The sequence below is a fragment of the Lichenostomus cassidix genome, chromosome 5 (assembly GCF_008360975.1).
Source record: "Lichenostomus cassidix isolate B80296 chromosome 5, HeHo_3.0, whole genome shotgun sequence".
Classification (NCBI taxonomy): domain Eukaryota; kingdom Metazoa; phylum Chordata; class Aves; order Passeriformes; family Meliphagidae; genus Lichenostomus; species Lichenostomus cassidix.
The window spans coordinates 53,678,460-53,697,973 of NC_139486.1; the positions used below are offsets into that span (position 1 = coordinate 53,678,460).

Sequence of the window (19,514 nt, forward strand, 5' to 3'; positions counted from 1 at the left end):
TGTATTTTCTCATTTTTCAAATCTGTTAGAAACTAATGAAGAATTATAGAGATTTCTTTTTTTTCTGAATATAATGAAAATGCTAAAATTATTTTGTGTTCAAAACCTTGTAGGGGGGGAAGATCTTAATTGTGGCAGCATTATTTTAATAATATTTTTCAGTTAAGGTATGCTGCTGCAGCTGTGTTTGAAGTAGATATTTGCATGTGCAGAGGGATTTTAAAGTGACAGACTTGCACTTGACAGCTTTGGTTAACTTCTGAAAAGCCATTGCCCCTTCCTGCCTTGCTCCGTACTCTGCCTTCTGTTATGGAGCTGCTGATCCCTGGCAGCTGGTGGTTCTTCAGTTTTCACTGTTTACCTTCTAAAAGCCTTGATTTGGTACCTTGACATTAGTTCTTCAGAGTAAGTTTTGTTCCCTTTGATGCTAAAAATCAAGCTTTACAAGTCCTACCAGAGATTAAATAGTGCACCCTGACTTCCTGATATAATTTGATTCTGAGGATGAGAACAAGATTTTAGAATTTTCATATTTTCTTGATCTTAAAATATAAATGCTGATCAGTTTCTGCATTCTGCACTAAAGCTGGCTTCATCTGTTAACAATCTTTCCAATGTTTTACTGCTTCCCAACACACTGCCTCAGAAATTATGATGTGATTTACTGTGTCTATAAACAGTGAAAGTGTCCAGCCTATATAACTTCATAAAATATAACCTTACTAGGTTATTACTAGAAAATATTAGATTATTAGAAGATACCTATTGAATCAAAAGGAGAAAAACTGAATTATGATGTGCCTCAAATTAGTTTACTTTTGTGGTAGATAATTTTTAAACTCTCAATACTTGTAGAACATATTACGCTTTATGTTTTTGTTCTGAATGAAAGTAAAAGTAGTTCTGTTGCTTAAAAAGTATAGCCTCACTTAGGAAACATAAATCCCAAAATAATGTAGAATCTGAAAGGAATATTTAAATTGTTGGTCATATTATAGCTCTTACTGGCTTCTAGGGGCTGCTGTTTGAACAGTGCTAGGGTTTTCTGTATTATGTCTTTTTATTTTACTCCATGTCATAGACCATGTGTATTACCATTTGCTACTTTTTACGTCATTATTGGTCAGAGAGAAGTCACAAGTTCCAGAAACAGGTGAGCACCAAGAACAGGCTCATATAAAAGAATCATGAGTTATTTAAGGCTGGAAGTTAAGAGATGATTTCTAACTGTAGGACAAGAAAAATCCAGAAACACCTTCTGTTGGGAATAGTAATGCAGAGCATTATCACTACATTTAAGATGAACCTTGATTAATTTGGGGTTGTCTGATATAGTCGTGATGGGAAAAGGCTGGACTCTTTCACTGTTTATAGACCCTTCAGCCCCACATTTCTATATCCAGGATACATTAAAATACCCAGAATTTTTGCTTTTGACTTTGTTTGTTGACACTTTGAGTAATGTTTTCTGTAATAAAATAACTTCTCATTATTTTAATTCTGGTTTAGGGGAGATAAAATGTTCAGCCTCTCATGTAATGTATTTTTTGCCAACAGATGACAATACCAAATTACTGTATAAATAGGAAAAGACATTCCTAATAAATATATATGTCTATTTGTATGGCTGGGAGACATTATGGAAGGGTCACTGCACAGTCAGCACGTGAGCTGGCTTATATGTGTTGACTAAGAAAATCCTAGTGTCTTTGATATAGAGCAAGAATATTTTAATATTTCATTATGTAAGGCAGCAACGCAATGAGAGATTTAATCTGCAGAACATATGAAGAGTCCAAATGCAGACATTTTCAGTACAGTTATAACTATAACAGGCAGATGCACTAAGGGTAAGTGTGGTGCCCTTTTCACATCTTACTCTTGTTAGGATATTCCAGTGATACGAACCAGAACTTTTTTTACCTCTGTCAAGTTGTTTATAAACTTCTCACCCCACTCAACCAGGTTTTCTCCTTTCCACGGAATACCATGTATCATGTGGTAGGAACATATATAACTTTTGTTGGATTTTAGCAGCATGTGTGATTAAATTAAGACTGTTTTATTGAAGTATATGCACTTCTAATCAGTCTTTGATCTTAATAAATTCTATACTCTCCAGCCTATGGAACCTGGCATCACATGAGTGGATGCTGTTGGCTTATGTTCTAGTTTCAGTTTAAATCCCACTGGCCACTGAGCTGCAATTAGCTCCATAGCCCAGCAAAAGAGAATTTACCATTCAAGCTTTCCAAGTAGATTTATGTAGTTCATCAAAGAACAAATAGATTATGAAGGGATTTGATGAGGCATTTACTGCTAATGGGCCCTTACTGCTGCAACAGCAGAACAAAGAGAAAGTGTTCTTTTAGATGCTGTTGGAAATAAAGGGGTATTGTCATGGCAATTTTTATACAGGGACTCTTCTGCATTTCCAAGTAAAGGCACTTTGTGGACAGTCACTGAGGCTTCATTTCCCCAGCAGTACAAGCTGCAAGGCAGATGATCCTGTCTGGAATGTTCCATTCCAGTTGCACAGTGCTGCCCCATCTCCTTTGCTAAAATGGTGCTTGACTTAGCCATGCCGAGTTTTATCTCACCAAGTTAACAGAAAATATTTGGAGATGAAAGGAAGGAGAGTCCCATCTGTTTTCTGTCAGCAGGCTCAGGTTGTGGTTTGATGCTGTGGTTAAATCAGACCAATGGCCAAGTGCTGCAGTGAGAACAGCCCCATCCCCTTTGGCAGTTTGATCTCACTCACTCTGGTGTAAGTGTAAGGTGCAGGTGTAAGGAGGGCAGCAGCACAGCATCCCTGTCAGAGAGAGACAGGAGAGTGGATTCCAGTCAGGTAATGCCAAACTATTCCTTTAGTGCATCCTGCTCAGTTTTTCTGTTTATTTGACATGTGTGGATGCACCAGGAACTTGGTCAGCAGCCCCTGAAATGCTGCTGCTGTGGTGGCAGGAGGCAGTAGGCAGGAGTCTGAAATAAATTGGAGGCACTGTCCAATATTTCTTGCAGTGTTCCCTGTTGTGCAGCACAGCAAAGCACATGACATAAGGTGTTCGCTTACTTTATGTCCAGTCCAAATTTTTATTACTCTTTTAATGAGACAAACTGTGCAGTAGTTTATTTTAAGCAAATTATAAATCTGAGAAGGAAAAGTTATCTGGCATAAGTAAATAAACTTGAAGCTGTGTATTTGATAAAGTGCTGTAGTTAATGAGCTGTTTTTTTAAAAGGAAATATTTTTTAAAAATTTAAAAATAAAACTGTAGATTACAGTTTGCTCTATAACCATTCAATGAAATTTATTTAAATTACTAGGTGAAAATTTGTTTTGAGATATTTGAGAAGAGAGTAATTTTCTATTTACAGCAGAACTTCAGAAAACACCTCTTAGATGAGTGTAAACAATTGTTTTTCAGAGGTGAGCAAAATGTAAACTCCAAAAAGCAAATGTCTAATAAATAGACAAACAAATTTCAAAGAGAAGAAAAGAAAAGCCTATCTCTGCTTATAGATAATATTGAAATAGATTCTACTGGAAACAGATTGCTTTTCTTTCTATTTTTGCTGGTATGAGTGCAGGCAGAACTTTCCTCACTATTCCAAAGCAGGCTTGGTCACTGGTAAATCATAAGAGCTTGCAAAACTATAATTTCCAAACTTTAGTGTTAATACTTGTGGTGAGAGGAAGAGAAACACAGTTCTATAGACATTTATTTCCATATATTTGTTCTTGTAAATTCATGTTTAAAGTATTGCTCTTTAGCTGCAGTTTGGGCTGAAGTATCACTGTTACAGGAGGTCAGGAAAATAATCTCAGAGAATTTGACAAAGAATTTTCAAAGTTTGCTAAATGTTTTGAAGAGAATCCCGGTGTGATCTTTAAAGAAAATAAACCGATTTTTAAAGTTTTTCATGGTTACAACATTTCACAGTTTCTTCAGTTGAATATTTGTGCTTTTATGCTGCATGACTGTCAGCCAACAGTGCCTGAAGATTGCTCTGACTAAGTATCTTGATCAGCCACCTCTGTTCTTGTTGTCTTTGCATTTATTCGTTTATGTTAATATAATGCTTCTGTAGTTGTGTTCCTTGGGAAAGACTTTGTAGTTCCTAGGCAGGAAACAGGTACGTTTGCAGTTTCTTGTGTATCCTTGACCATTTTTCCTGTGTACAGTTCCAGAATGACAATACTCGTCTCCTTCTTAGATATTTACTTTCTAAGGATCCTAATGGTATTGTGCTCACTCTGAATTCTTTTGTTAAACAATATTTTTTTCTGTTTTAAATGAATCCAGACAAATTTTGAAGTCTTAAAAACAAATCAGTTTGTTCAAAAAATTTTAATGCTCCTTCTGAAGTCTAAAATGTCTCTTGGTAGCTGAAAAGAATCCTCCTTTACTTTCAGTTCACCAGCTATGAATCAATTTGGGGAGCTGGTAAACTTTTATTTTTGATTTACTTAAATGCATCAGCAGTTTCAAATATTTTCTCAAATCACAATTTTAGATTTGCTGTCAGAATACAGAGAGATAATTTTGGTTAATCAAAATTATTAACCAAAATACTATTTACTATTTATTTATATACTATTAACCAAAATACTATTTATGCTATAAATAGTTTCTACAACATGTGCTTTTTCTCTGACATATCTTTTAATCTATGTGGAAGAAAAGGTTTCACAAAACATTTGGTACAAACAATAAAATCATCATTCTTGAAAGGGCAGTTTTAAAGAGTGAATGGAAGAAAGCCACTTGTAAAAATTTGTAGAAATATGGGAATATTTCAGGAGCACTCTCCCATGTCTACTCATGGAAATTGGGCAGCATTTCAGGTCATTAGGGTGCATCCATTGTCCCAGTCCACTCAAAATTCTTTTACAGAATTTCATTGAGTTTCTGTCCATGTGGATCTGAGAGGATTACACAGAACTTCTATATCCTGATATTGGTAATTATACAGGTAATAAGCAATTAGTACACAGATTACGAATAATTATACAGGATTACTGTTTACCTTTATTTATGATTTTTTTTCAGGGTTGGAATAGTAGATATTTATGGGATAAATATCCAAACCAAATAGTTTCCTATTTTAATTACCTTTCAAAATAACTAAATAAGCAGAAGATGAGATGTGAAATCAGACATGAAAAGAGACCATATTTCAGCAGAATAGGCTAGTACTCAAATGTTAACACCTGCATGCATCTAGAGACAGACAGTAAGAGAACAAAACTTTCTGGTCTAATCTGATAGTTAACATTTCAATATTTAGAAATAGTGCAATAGTGCTTGCCACACTCCCTTATAGGAAAAAATGTTAATCTCACATCTGATTTCTGTGAAGATTCTTCCCTTAACTAAATCTGATTTTTGTAGCATCTATCAAACATAACCTGTTTATATGGACCAGACGTACAATCAGTAGCAAACTTTTAACTGGTAGTGCAGTTTATATTTGTACATTTGTATAATTCAGCTCACTGCCTTTGTGTAAAATTGGCATTTACCTCCTTGCCACATGAATACTTTCTGTATATGGAAGGGTTATTTGTCTAATTTACCTTCCTAGGTCTTTTCTGCTTTGTCAGGAAAATTGACTCAACACAGCCATATTAATCTTGAGCTTATCAGTCTCCCTTTGGATATTTATAGCTTTAAAATATGCATAAGAAATGGTATTGCATTTATCTTTTCCAGGGATGAATACCTTATTATCTAAATCTTCTATTAATAATTGTCTTTGGCTATATCATTGTCTCTGAAAAAAATTACTAATCCTGCTCGCTCAGTGTATTGGCTGAGTTGTATTTGGAGGCTCAAGAAAACCAAAGGGCTTTTGCTGCTTCTTTAAGTAGGTCTGCAGAGGGATTTAATGAAATTGGCAATCATGGGGTGATATCAACATGCAAATGACAGACTGACTGACTGTTTTCTTAAGTAGATCATATACTGTGCTTAATCCCTGTTTCTTTGTGCCTGTGTGATTTAGGGTTTGGAGAACAACCATCTGCTTGACTCAGTGTAGACGGAACAGAGTGATACTGTTGAACTCTGGGGGAGTGATAGCTGTAGGAATATTTATCCATCAGCTGAAGACATCATTTTTATATATCTCTCCTCATTTTCACAGCCTCTTTGATATGCTTTTGATGATCAGTTGGCTTTCATGCCGTTTATACCAGAATCTTTCTATATGGTCCTTCTGTTTCCTCTTCCCACCCTCCCCCAAGGCTGGTTTGTAGGGAAGCCTTCATTCTGCCCTTCTTACAAAGAACATGCAGAATTCATGGCTCAGATTCTGAATTGCCTTCACTTCAGTTCCAGAATCAAAAATGCATCTCTAAAAATGGAGGTTGGCTTCAGTAGTGCGTGTCACACCCGTGTTTTCTTCTCTGGGCTCGGGAATGGGGATGAATGTGTGAAGTGTTGGATTCTTTGAGGGAGTCTCAGCTGAAGGCTCTGTGTGGTAGGGATTGCTTCTCTTCCTCCTGAGTCTGACAAAGCCCAAGTAAGTTAATCTCTTGGGGTACTCATCTGACTCATGTTCTCTGGTGCCCAGCCCAAAAGCAGGATTAATTAACCCTGCCAAAGCTCTCTGCGGGCACAGCCAGATTGCTCCCCATTTGTGAGCAAGCTTGGCTATGATTGAATCATGGAGTGTGCAGTCCTGCTCCAATAACAGACCTGCATACTTCCCTATGTGCAGATTGATCCTGAGCTCAGTGACACAGCAATCTTTTGGGTTTAACCCCATGTAGTTGGTTGGATATACTGTGTGATTTTTGGGTGGACAAATGAATGCAATTTGGCAAGGTTTACCTATGTGAGTATTGAGCACAGTCATTGCCTCTTATTTGCTAGTTAAACTTGTATTTTGGTCATTAGCAGTGCTATGCAGCCACATCTAAAAATAAATATGAAAAGAGTTTTGTTTTTCTCTACTCTTTTGCTAGTTATCTTTAGAGCTTGACACTGGCTGGCACAGAACTTGTACTATGTGGTCTCCAGTGGCCTTTCAGAAAGGCTTTTCAGGCTTTGTTGACCCATTTCCTGGATTAGTCTGGCTAAATTATGGATTATTTTGTCTACTAAGCTTTTCCTTGTGTCCAGTAATTCAAGAATGGCATATTGGCATAGTAATGTATTCAACTAGTTGAGTTTCCAAATCCATGTTTATAACTCTTTACAAAATCGCAAGAAGTGGTAATATTTTGATTTCATGCAATACAGAAGACAGTTAATAACTTGTCAAGTACGCTTTGTGTTTGGTGGTTTTTTTAATCATGCTTAAATAAGTACTTAAATTCTAGAACAACAGGAAGCAGGCAGAATGATACATTTGTTGATGTAGGATGTCAGATAATTTAGTACAAATTACAGATTCTTTAAATACTTGAAAACAGTGAAGGTCAGGAAGCTTCCATTCAAAATTTTCCAGCGTATGTATAATATTTTACAGGATGTCTGTCTGTAGACTGCAAAAGAGTAATCTGTAAAAATCAACTTGTTTGTTGTTTTTCATGTTGTCTATTTATGCCCTGACAAATGAGCATCGGATGTAGTGTGGAGTCTGCAGACCAACAAAGGGTTCAAGGTTACAGACAGACACGATTGTGTCTTGTAGCACGAGGAAACAGGGCTCAGGCTGCTATTTGGAATGATTTGTTTTCAGTAAACAGTGTGGAAGGCTTGAAACAACACCTTGGTGGCTTCCTCAAGTAATTTAATCAATGGCTTAAATGGTATAGAAAAGGAAAGTAATCAAGAGTTGTACTATTTATAATTTGTTTGATTCTATCAGATGGGAGTTTCCGTCACAGTCATTATACTGCTGATATTCCTGGAAAGATGTATTTCAAAGTACATGTGGAGCAATAATTTTGCATTCAGTTAGTGGCTATGATCTTGAAAATATGAAAAATTCCAGATTAGGTGTCTGTATTGTACACTTAGTTCCATTTATATTATGTATTTTATATTTTTCTGTGTTGCATACAGAGCATTTAGAAAGAGAGAAAGAAGGAAAGAAAGAAGTAGAGAAAAGGAAGATGCTGGTATGAAGAATCTGTGTGGGCTCTACAAGCTTTTCAGGCAGTGGAAGTGCTTAGCCTGAGTTTTATTGTCCAAGTTTGTTAGATGCTCTCAAGTTTGGTCTCTTCCATAAGTTTTGCAAATAAAGCAATGCTTTTGTCTAGCTGAGCAAAGCTGGGGCTGCACCAGGTGCATTCATATCACAGTAAATGTTTCAAATTCACCTTCCATGGCCAGTTAAAATGTAGTGAACATCTGGAAGACTAACTCAGCATGTAATGAAAATGTTTGCAATATGTATTCTGCTATGTGGCATCTGTGGGAAGTAGTTGCTGAAACTAGTCATCTGAAATTATATAGGGGCTGATTAAGATGCACTGAGAAATGCCTTTGTGGAGTACAAACTGAAGCTTTATTTGTGACCACTAATATGCAGCAAAACCAGACTAATTTCCCCAGTGGAACTATGAAAGACTCACAAAATGTACCATCACTGCTTAGTAATTTGAATAAAATTTGTGTTTCATTGACTGGGCATGCAGAATTTTCTGTAAATTGAAGACATTTACAAAATCCATTTCTTATGGTGGTAAAGATAATAACCAGAGAGACATACAGTTTAACACTATAAATGAACATGAAGATTACCTCTATTATTTATACAAAAATGTATCATTTTAGTAGTCCCTAGGAGATAGTGTGATCTACAGCCGCTGTGTTCAAATACTATGAAGTACTTGCAGGTGTCCTCTTTATACATGAGTAAGATTCTGATTTCCCCTTCATTTATGTTTTTTGTTAGTAAAATTTTTGCCATAGTGTTCAATTATTATGTACTCTTGAGAATTCTGTATTGTTTTGGTATCTGATGAGGAAGCTTGTATTCAGAAGAGATTTGAAATGAAATATGCTGATACTGGATAAGTTTTAAGACTTTTAAAGGTGTTAGAATTAAGACAATCCTTCTAGAATCTTGAATCATCATAATTCACAGCAAAATAATATCATATATTTAAAAAGGCTGTTTTTTAACACAGCTTGATTTCAGTTGAATCTTCTCAGTAAGTGAATGTTCTAATTCTTTGCAAAACAAAGTTTAAAGTCAGTAGCATCCAGAAAATATTTAAGAACTCTTAACTCTCAGAACTCAGGTTTGAATTTTACGATGTGCAGAATGGAAAACCATCTCTTTCAAGAATTTTCAGTTGGAGGTATTTTGATCACAAGAAGGATTTTCTTAGAACATTTCATTGTACTGAATGTTTTGAATATTTGTGAGGTTTTTTTGTGTTATTTTCCTTGAAAATACCTGCCAAAACATTACAGGTTTTTAGAGGATTGCTTAAGAGACTTTGTATCTGATTGTAGGAAAAAATGTCAGATATTTAAAATATATATATTCCTAAATGTCTTAAGAAGATAGTTAGTGTGGAATGAAATGGTGTAAGAAGGCCAGTTGTCTTGAAAACAAACACTTAGTTTAAAACAAAAAGTATACTCCAAAATATTCTTTAACATTTTCTGGAAATAGGACAAGGGCAGTTTTGCTATAAGGAGAAATTTGGGTTTTTTAATTCTTGCTGCGTTTTTTTCAAGCAGGCAGCAGTTTCTAACTCTGTGTTCAAATATGTACATACTCCTTGTCCATAAACACCTTGTGTTTATGAACTGAGCTTTACTCCAGCCAAGAAAATTTGCATACATCATAGGAAAAAAAAAGATTTGTCAAAACATGTAATAATCACTTTAACAAAAAGTTTTCATTAACATATGAATATAGAGGTGCTCCATAGTCACACTTCTAACTGGGGACATTACTGCAAGAAAAGCAGTAGCTTTGTGAAGGTAGTACAGGCTGTCTTACTGTAGATACAAACCATGTCCTCAGGGAAACATCATACGTTCCAGCATATTTCAGGAAATTTCATAAATTTCAGCATATCTCACATGTGTCAGGCATGTCTGCTTCTCAGGATGGGACTTTTTTTAAAAGGAAATATATTTTTGGTTTTCCCTGAAAACACATGGCTTTGTCTCTAGGTAAATTATGCTGTCTTAAAAAAGCCTGAAAACCATCCCATCATCTGATTCATGAGTCTTACCCTAAATCTAATGGGGCTTTTTTAAACATTCAGATCTCCCTTAAAGTATCTTTCTAATGACACGTACTCTTAGTGCCCTCATTTAACCTCATGACTCCCAGAATGCTCTCCATGGATCAAGTATGAATGAATTCACTAGGAATCTTGTAGTTTTCTTTGGGGCTTGGCAGTATCATTTTTCTGCTTTTTTTCCCTGCTTGGAGATACAGAGAGGTTTAGAAGTTAAGCCTGGCTCAGTGACCAGAATTGAACACTGGCTACACAGAAGGCTGTGCAGAAGATGCACATAATACTTTTGAAGTCATTATTAAGCATTACTGGGATTTGTGCTGAGAAGTGGAAATCTTTGAAAGTGGTATTGAAAGGGAGATGTAATACAGTATGTATGAAATGTAGAAATACATTCAGATAGAATTTTAGCAACTTGAAAAACAGAAGGGAGCTACACTATACAAATAAAAGGTAGGATAACTTGGAACTTGGCAATTAATGCATTTATCATATGCTTTTTAAAAATCCCTCTAGAAAGTGGTACATTTTAATGTAATTTTGATTTTTTTTGGCATGTTGTTACAGTTCTTTCTTATTATTTTCATTTTTTAAGGAATCCAAAACGTACTCAGCTTATTCTGTGCCGTGCTTACAGAAAATAAGGTTCTGTTTCACTCAGCAAGTTTTCAAAGGCTCAGTGATGCCTGTAGGGCTCTGGAGTCTTTGATGTTTCCCCTTAAATACAGGTGAGTTAAGTTTTGATGCTTTGAACTTCTTAACTAATTTTATAACTGATTCTGTAACTTAGATTACATTGTCCCAAGCAAAAGGAGTTATGCTGTATTTGTTCAACTAAGCAAAGCTATGCATGATCTTATATAGAAATCCAAGTCAGTAGACATTATTAATAATCTGGTTGCATCAGGGCAGTGGAAACAATTAAGGGAGAAATATCCCACCTAAAAATGTGGGATAGAAACCCTACTCACAGCCCAAAATATTCTGTGGCTCAAAGGTAACAGCTACATTAGTGTGTATCACAGTTGACAAGCATCCACCAGAGAATGAATTTAAGTCAACGTAATTGGTCCTCTCTGAAAAGCCACATGTGGGTCCAGAATTTTGAAATGGAAGACTTAATGTCAATCAATCTTTTTTTTTTTTTTGAGGAAGGAGACATCTCCTTCTGACCCACCTGCTTCAAACCATGCTTGTATTTTAATAGCTTGTTTTATTTAAAATGTTTCAGAGATAGGCTTCGTTATAATATCAAATAAGAAGGAAAAACTGGAGAATTAGTTTTGGGATATGTTTCTTAATGTTTAAATAGAGATGAATGTAAACTTTTAATAACTATAAATTGGGTGTAGAAATGCATGGATCAATTTAGATCCAGCTCTTGATGAACCTACTGGGTTTTATTAATTGTTAAATCAAGTAAACAATACCTGAAATACCTCAAATATTCTATGTATAATGTTTAGTTGTTATTTCAATATCAAAGTATTTCCTTTAAAGCTTTCTTATTAATGATACTTTACTAAAGGCTGAAGTGTAAGTATCTGGCCAAAAACTAGCCATGTTTCTAAAATGAAGGTATTCATTACTTTAGTGTCACTGATTACTAACAGGAAGATTTTATTTTTTTTAAAGAAAAAAGTTGCCCTATGTAAAAGGACAGTCAGAAGCTTTTATGATATTTTATTTACTCTTTTCACAGTTATCCCTATATTCCAATTCTTCCTGCACAGCTACTGGAGGTTCTAAGCTCACCAACACCTTTCATCATTGGTGTTCACTCTGTCTTTCGCAATGACATTCATGAACTTGTGAGTATTTCTGCTCAGCACACTCAGTTTTGCTGTTCAGTTGTAAAGAGTTTCTGAGTGCTTTGGGGATGTTTGTATGAATAATTCACATATGTTCAAAATATTACTGTAGAAAGCAAAGCAAGACAGTCAGGAGAAGAAAAAAGAGAAAAAGCATCCATTCTTTTGTAAATACATTGAGACTGTAAAGTAGAGAAGGGAAATTATTTGATTCTAGTGCAGGAGGGGAAGGAATGGTCAATCTCCCGCTTTGTCATCTATTTGTCTTGAGTTTGAGCAATTCACTTGGGATTCACTTAGGATTCTCAGTTATTTTATTTTACCCTTTTTAAAGCATGTGCTTGGAGAAACTGAACCAGGGTTACAAGAGGTGCTTAGAAACACAAGATTTTACTTATGGTTGCCCTCACTGTGTTCTTTTGCAAACAGCCTATTAGACATCTCAAATCTCTGAACACAAACCTGAAACACCCAGAAACAAAAGTCACTGTTGAAAGTTTGGACTAATTTCATTTTCTTTGGTTTAATTTCATTTTTCATGGCTAGATTCAGTAATAGGAAGTATTTGGAGTATTTCCTTTATTAAAAACATTCTGTACATTATAGTTAGTACTGTTTTGTTTATTTTAACTTATGTGCAAATCATGAAGTTTGGACTGTTGTGTTTTTACACTCTGCTCTCTGTGTGCACTACCAATAATGTATTTGTCCCTTACAGTTAGATGTAATCATAGCAGACCTGGATGGAGGAACAATTAAAATTCCTGAATGTATTCATCTGTCCCAGCTGCCAGAGCCACTGCTACACCAGACTCAAATGGCACTTTCTCTGGTATGTTTTGATAAAATCCCCACTTTCCACCCCCTCACCTATGTGTAAAGAATGAAAAAAAAATTCAGTACTAAGCTTTCAAACACTGGAAATGAGATTTGAGAGTATGATTCATGTAAAATTCCTGGTTTTAGAAGAGTTTGTTCTCTGTAGTTCAAGTTAACATCTTCAGTAAATGAAATCTAAAATGTCTTTTCACTGTTCAAGATGTACTTATTTTTTCTTTATAATTATTTTTAATAAGAGTGTTTGAACATCATTATTACTATTGATTTCTGCTGCTTTTCTGTGTTTATAAATTAATTTCAACTGTACATTTTCTTGAAATTTAGCAAATGAATAACTCTTTAGTCTTAAAGTTTATTTGTGTGATGCCCCTATTTCTATGTTCAGGAATGATGGATTCTAAATTACTGAATTGCCAAAAAAAGAACTTCACTTTGTCTTTTTACTATCATTGTAATAAGTTAGGAATCACCTTATTTGGAGGCTTCTGAGAAAAATCTTCTTACCTTAAAGACAAGAATTTTCTGCCTGTTAGTCTGTTTCAGCTGCATTGACTCTAAAATCTAATGGTATTGATCAGCTTCATGGACTGTAATAGGAGTTTTTGATAACTAGCTCACATATAGAAACCTGAAGCTGAGAAATTTATCCCACCTTAATTTCCATACAGTCTTCACAATTTAACTCAATTTATTACGTGAGGTGCTCAATATCAGTGAATAATGATTTGAGAAAGAATTAAAAAAGCAATTTGTCTTTTTCTCAGCAAAAGATAAGGGAAAAAATTTGTTTACAAAATTCTCTAGGTTTTGCATCCTGATTTGGAAACAGCAGATTATGCATTCCCTCCCCCACGAACAGCTTTATCACACTCAAAAATGCTGGTAAGATTTCTGTGTTATTTTCTGTGTCTGACTTCTTAAGTGGAAAAATGTTAAAATTTTAGACTAACTTTCTTTTAAGAATTTGTGTTTGCTTTTCCATATACTTTACAGTATTATTGGTGGAGCAAAGAAATTAGTTTTTGCCCTCTAATAGCATTCTAATGAATTAAAAGTTTCATAAAATCTGAGAAGCAGTTCAATTTAAGAACACATACTGGAGGGTTTTGTGCAGATGTATTTGAAAATGTGAAAGTCTTATGTTGTGCAATATATTTGTTGTACTTATTTCTTGCTTAAGTTTGGGACGTTTTATTGCTGAAGACAGGGAATGTCATCCAGACTTCATCTAAACTAATGCTAGAATTCAGCTCAGATCTCACTTCGAATAGGAAAGTTATAAATTAATATAATTTTGTATCAAAATAAGAATGATGTTAAATCTGAAAGAAATTACCAGGTTTTCAAGTAGTGCAAAAAGTTGGGGTACAAACATACCTGTTAAAATCCTAGAGAGCAGCAAAAAATGAGCATATCTCTTAGTTAAGTGAGCCATACAAAATTTAAGTTAAAAATAGAACAACATTGACAATGTTCCAATAAAGAATAAAGAGATGTCTAATAAAATATTCCTGTAATGTATTCCAGCTTTATAAAATCTTATATATACCTTTTCTCTTTATAAATAAGTTACAGGCTGTAACTTATTTAGGTTCTATTTGCTTGTTAGTTACCTGATCAGCTGGTTATCTGATAGTAAATATAGTATTTTTTGCTGTGTGTAACTTTCAAATTCGAGTTTATATCATGACACCATAAAATGTGAGATCATAAAACAATTTTTGAGACCTCAGGTTTTTGACGTGACTGCAGGGTGAGTAGGTATCTGAGCTGAAATAAAATCACAGGATTTGATGTCAGTCTTTAATGGCATCTGGGCCAGGTGGAGATGTCACTGCCCCAAGTCTGTCTCAGCTGTTTACATAATTTCCATTCATCTGGTGGTGTGTATGGAAGCACTCTCTTACTCAAATAAAATAAACCAGGACATTAAAACCTACTATTTTAAACTTTTTAAAAGAAATTATGGCTTATTTTGGTGGCAAGAGATTGGCAAGTGAAGACATGAGTTGGAAGTGTGCTAGACCAGTAGCTGGGCAAACTTGGAGCAGTCTGCTCATCTGGCAGAGCTGCAGCTGGTGGCTCTGGTGGGATGCTCTGAGCCTGGATCCTCCAGCAGCAGCAGCAGCAGTGCTACCTTAGGCTCCTGTGGTTCCCTGCTGCCCCTGCCCACTCTGAAGCCACTGCTTGTGTAGCACAGCAAAGTCACACTTACTTTAGGGAATAAATCCAGGCTACAATAGCCTCTTTCCTTTATTTCACATCAGCTTTCACTCACAACTCAGGGCAATTGATTTGTGTGGTTCACCACATGACCACCCCCCGGTTACCTTGGCATTGCCCAGAGCCTGAGGTGCAGGCATGGGGAAGATCAGCAGGGGTGAGAGATACAGAATCTGTCATGGCCATCTGAGGACAGGACAGGAGAACTTGTTGGTCTTTAAGGTCTCTTCCAGCCCTAACCATTCTATGAGATGACCTCATACCTGTACAAATATCTCTGCTTCATGTGCTGCACTGCTACACTGATGTATTTATAGGCATTTCTCATATAGCTCTGTACAAAGAACTGTGGAGAAATTTAGGATCCAAGGGTGTTTTGACAGAATATTCAATTACTGCTTACAGGACAAAGAAGTGAGAGCAATCTTCCTTAGGCTATTTGCACAGCTTTTCCAAGGATACAGATCATGTCTTCAGCTGATCAGAATTCATGCTGAACCAGTCATTCACTTCCATAAGGTAAAGGAGAAGCACTTCTGTGTAATCATAGTATTCCTTTGTGCCATGTTATTCCCACAAGCCTGCCTTTTGAACAAGTGGTAAAGTTTAAAAGCATAAATAAAATTATCTTCATGTGATAAGCATGTAATTTTTGCATAGCACAATATCAGTGTGTTTTAGTGGGACTAATTGCAGGGGCAGTAATGAAATATACAACAAAGTTGACATTTACATTTAATACAAATTTGAGGAATCATTGTGGAATTTTGAAAACCTCTCTATGTAATAAGAAGACATTGCTTGAAGGTACTAATTTTCTCTTTTATTACCTGTGAGATTTAAAAAATGTGTGTATCCAATTTCCAGTTCTTAATTTAGGCATAAAAAGTTATTACGTATAGTAAAAGATTTAATTAGAAAATAACACTTACTAGTATAAGCTGATGAAAATATTTAACTAGTACATAGCAGTTGCTTGTAATTTTGATGCTGTTAAAAAGTGCATTTTTTTCTGTCTTTGTTGCAGGCAGCCTTCTTGGGCCAGCGAGGCTTGATTGAGAATGACTTTCTAACCAAAGTCCTCAATGGAATGGCATTTGCTGGCTTTGTGTCAGAGAGGGGTCCTCCCTTCAGAACTTGTGATCTCTTTGATGAGGTGAGAGCTGTTTCTGTATTCCCAACTAAATTACAGTGTACCTGTGGTATTTCAGCCTGTAAAAACTAATTAAGGGCTTCTGAATCCTCGCTGTTTATTATATTGAGTTTATACTAACTTCCCAATTCTCATTTTCTACTAAGCAGATATTTCTAGCTCACTTCCATAAAATTATGCCCTGCTCTTATGTGTGAAGCTAAATAGTCATATAAATCTTGGTTATGCTGTTCCTATTGTCAGATCTGTAGCTTCATAATACATCAGATGTGCTTGTACAGAATTATTTTGTGTAATTTAATTGTATTCTATGAAATGTTAACAATCTCATAGAGAAATATTACATTAAATACAGATCCCACAATATAAACAGAGACAAAAAAATTTTCATTTGAAAGAGCAATGCCATTGCTTTGAGTTGGCTTTGAGTTGAATGTAGATTAAAAATAGAGTTTAGTATTAATTCTTTCTGGGTGGTAGTAGTAGTCCCTATGAGAAATATGGACTGTGGTGTAGAAATATAAAAGGAATGTTTTAGATATGTTGGGCTTTCTGTGTTCAGCAGGACTAAAAAGTCTGGTAACCAAAGCTCCATATAAAAGTGAAAATATCTCTTGTTCCAGAGCAATGTGGCATCACACATTTTTCAGTGTTCAGATTTCTTTCCTTGGTATTGTTTTAAGATTAACATTGCATAACTTAAGTAGGAAATAACTTTTTTTATAGCTGAATTATCAACATTTTTTTTTTCTCCTTTTAAAAAAAAGTTGGTGGCCTTTGAAGTTGAAAGAATTAAAGCTGAAGAGGGCAATCCACCAAAAATGATAAAGCATGTTAGAGAACTTGCAGAACAGCTCTTCAAAAATGTAAGTTGACTATACCTGCTGCATCTGTGAAGTCAAGATGGTAACACTGAAAATTCTTCTTCCTCAGATTGATCCAGTAAAAATGGAAATGACTGCTTGTGGAAGTCATCATCTACGTTATGGCAAAAAACTCCGGAACTTTAAAGATCACTAATTTTGTACACATGGAGGAAATCAGTATTGATTTATCAATGCTAATATTGATTTACATATAGCTACAACTACTTATCTCTATTTTTAGTGTATATTCCCCTAAGGTCTATAAACTGGTATTTTCTCTGCTGCAACCTGTCCATGCCAAATACATCTCTTTTCCTCCCTCTCAACAGATTTCCATATGAAAACCATACATCCAGTTTGGCATAATGTGTACTTCCAGCAGATCTCTCCTGCTGTGTGACACAGTCCACCTGGTTTGTGTGCTCAGCAAGCACTATTGCATTTTTTACAGCCTGGATCTTGTACTCTTTAGGTTTCCTACAACACCATTTCAAATTTAATTTTTGCCTTCATATCATCTTTATTTTACATAGTGCTTTTATAAAATCTCTTACAATTCCTTTAGCTGGTTCTGTGGTGGATTTTTTTGTTTGTGGGTTTTGGATTTTTTGTTTGTTTTGGGGTTTGTGGGCTTTTTCAGCATAGGCTGATCTCGCTCCCTCTCACACTTCCTGTGGTAATTCACACTCCACAGAGCATGATCTATTGCACCATCAGTTGTCACCTTTGTCACCCTTTCTTGTCTATGTCCCACTTCCCCAAAACTGTGGTCTACAACTACAATTCTGCAAAAAAACCCACAAGAACTACCAAATGCTGCTAAGCTCTGGGGTTTTGGGGGTTTCTTTTGGGTTCTGTGTGTCTTTTCTGATGATGAGGTTTATTTATATCATTGTGATTGACCTGCTACTTCACTACCACTAAGCCACTGAGTTCACAAAGAGTACACATTGATATTCACTAAGCCAATGATTTTGTGCATTGAGAAGTCAGACTTCTAGTAGTTGTGCATGCACCTATCTTTGACTAAATATAGGTGATGAGTACCGCTGCTTCTTTAAGTTGTGCCTAGAGCTGCCTGATTTTAAAGCAACTGCATGATGTATTTTGACATCTTGTTCCACAGTTTTAATAGTCATCATATTGTAGCTGTGACAGTTTAAATGTAAGGGAGAGACAAGGTCTGTTAGGGAGAGATAATGTTTGCATTAGTCTTGCTGATACTAGTGGAAAATCCAAGGCATTAGGCCTTTAATTAGCCCGATAGCATGTACATCTGACATGACATTTGTGATGTCCAAGATTAAAGTTATTTTTTCTGTGTATTTCATCTGAATCTCTCCTCTCACTGAAACGGATTGTGGAATAGTTATTCTCCTTTTCTGATGTTTTCTGCCCTCTGTCCTCTGTTACTCCCTGCTGAGACTCTGTTCCCTTTCTCTCCCTTGTTTCCCCTGGCGTCTGCTGCTCTCATACCCCTCAATTTTTGGCTTGTTCCATTAAATTTTCCATTGCAGAGAATGCATGTGGCTAAGTAACTGCTCTGTTTTGACTGCTGTTTCTCAAGTTGATGCATTTGATCTCGTTGTTGCCTTTTGCTCTTGTAAACAAAAGTATTAAACTCCTGTTTACACGTTTTCTTCCAAACTTATTGTGCATTTACAACAGAAGACTTATTGATGGATAGCTCTCTTTGGCAGTGGTATGTAGCCAGTAATAAGTAGCAGCATAGAGTTAAATTGGATAACAGTAGATACAGACATGAATAATGATAACCCTGGTATATATGACTGAAGAGGTGAAAATGCCCCATTTTTTTTTTTTTTTGTTACTACACTCCTGAAGATGTGATGTGTGAGCCTGTGCATGGAGGTAGATACTCTTCAACCCTCTCTCTAATCAAGAGATTGATTGCCACACTAATTTATATTCAAGTCCTTAATATTCATTAAGCTGCATAAAATCAACCTAAGTTAAGCAGTGATTTTCTTTTGCTCTTGTTTTGAATTTTGCACATTGACAAAAATAATTTTTGTAAAAGCCTTTAACAAAGTTGGAAGTATTAAAGATAATGAGTCAAGGGTGATATGAATATGAAACATTTTATTAGATATTTGACTTCTTAGTCTTTCCAGCATGGCAGATTCTCCAAACAGCAGTAAAATCAGCTGACACAGATGGTAACACTGCGTGATTCATTTTGTGAGTGACCTTTTGCTTTTGACCTGCAGGAGAATCCCAATCCCCACATAGCATTCCAGAAAGTGCCGCGGCCCACGGAGGGCTCCCACTTGCGGGTTCACATCCTGCCTTTCCCCCGCATCAACGAGGGCCGAGTGCAGGAGCTCCTCCAGGAAGGCCTGGCGAGGAGTCAGGGTGCTCCTCCTGCCACCCGGGGGGACAAGAAGTGTGTGGTTCCAGCGGGGCCCCCTGTGGGTATGTTCATTTCATTCCTGCCT

At 35.9% G+C, this 19,514-nt stretch overlaps 1 protein-coding gene across 5 annotated transcripts in view; it reads left to right on the forward strand.

Moving 5' to 3' along the window:
* SBF2 (SET binding factor 2) overlaps positions 1-19,514 on the forward strand; it is a 228,137-nt gene that overhangs the window by 119,705 nt on the left and 88,918 nt on the right. For all 5 annotated transcript variants that reach the window (XM_085063120.1, XM_085063121.1, XM_085063122.1 and 2 more), the window contains exons 7-14: positions 10,758-10,890; positions 11,865-11,973; positions 12,692-12,805; positions 13,618-13,695; positions 15,442-15,555; positions 16,064-16,192; positions 16,957-17,055; positions 19,287-19,491. In XM_085063120.1, the coding sequence (XP_084919246.1) occupies positions 10,758-10,890; positions 11,865-11,973; positions 12,692-12,805; positions 13,618-13,695; positions 15,442-15,555; positions 16,064-16,192; positions 16,957-17,055; positions 19,287-19,491 (981 nt within the window). The remainder of the gene's footprint in view (positions 1-10,757; positions 10,891-11,864; positions 11,974-12,691; positions 12,806-13,617; positions 13,696-15,441; positions 15,556-16,063; positions 16,193-16,956; positions 17,056-19,286; positions 19,492-19,514) is intronic.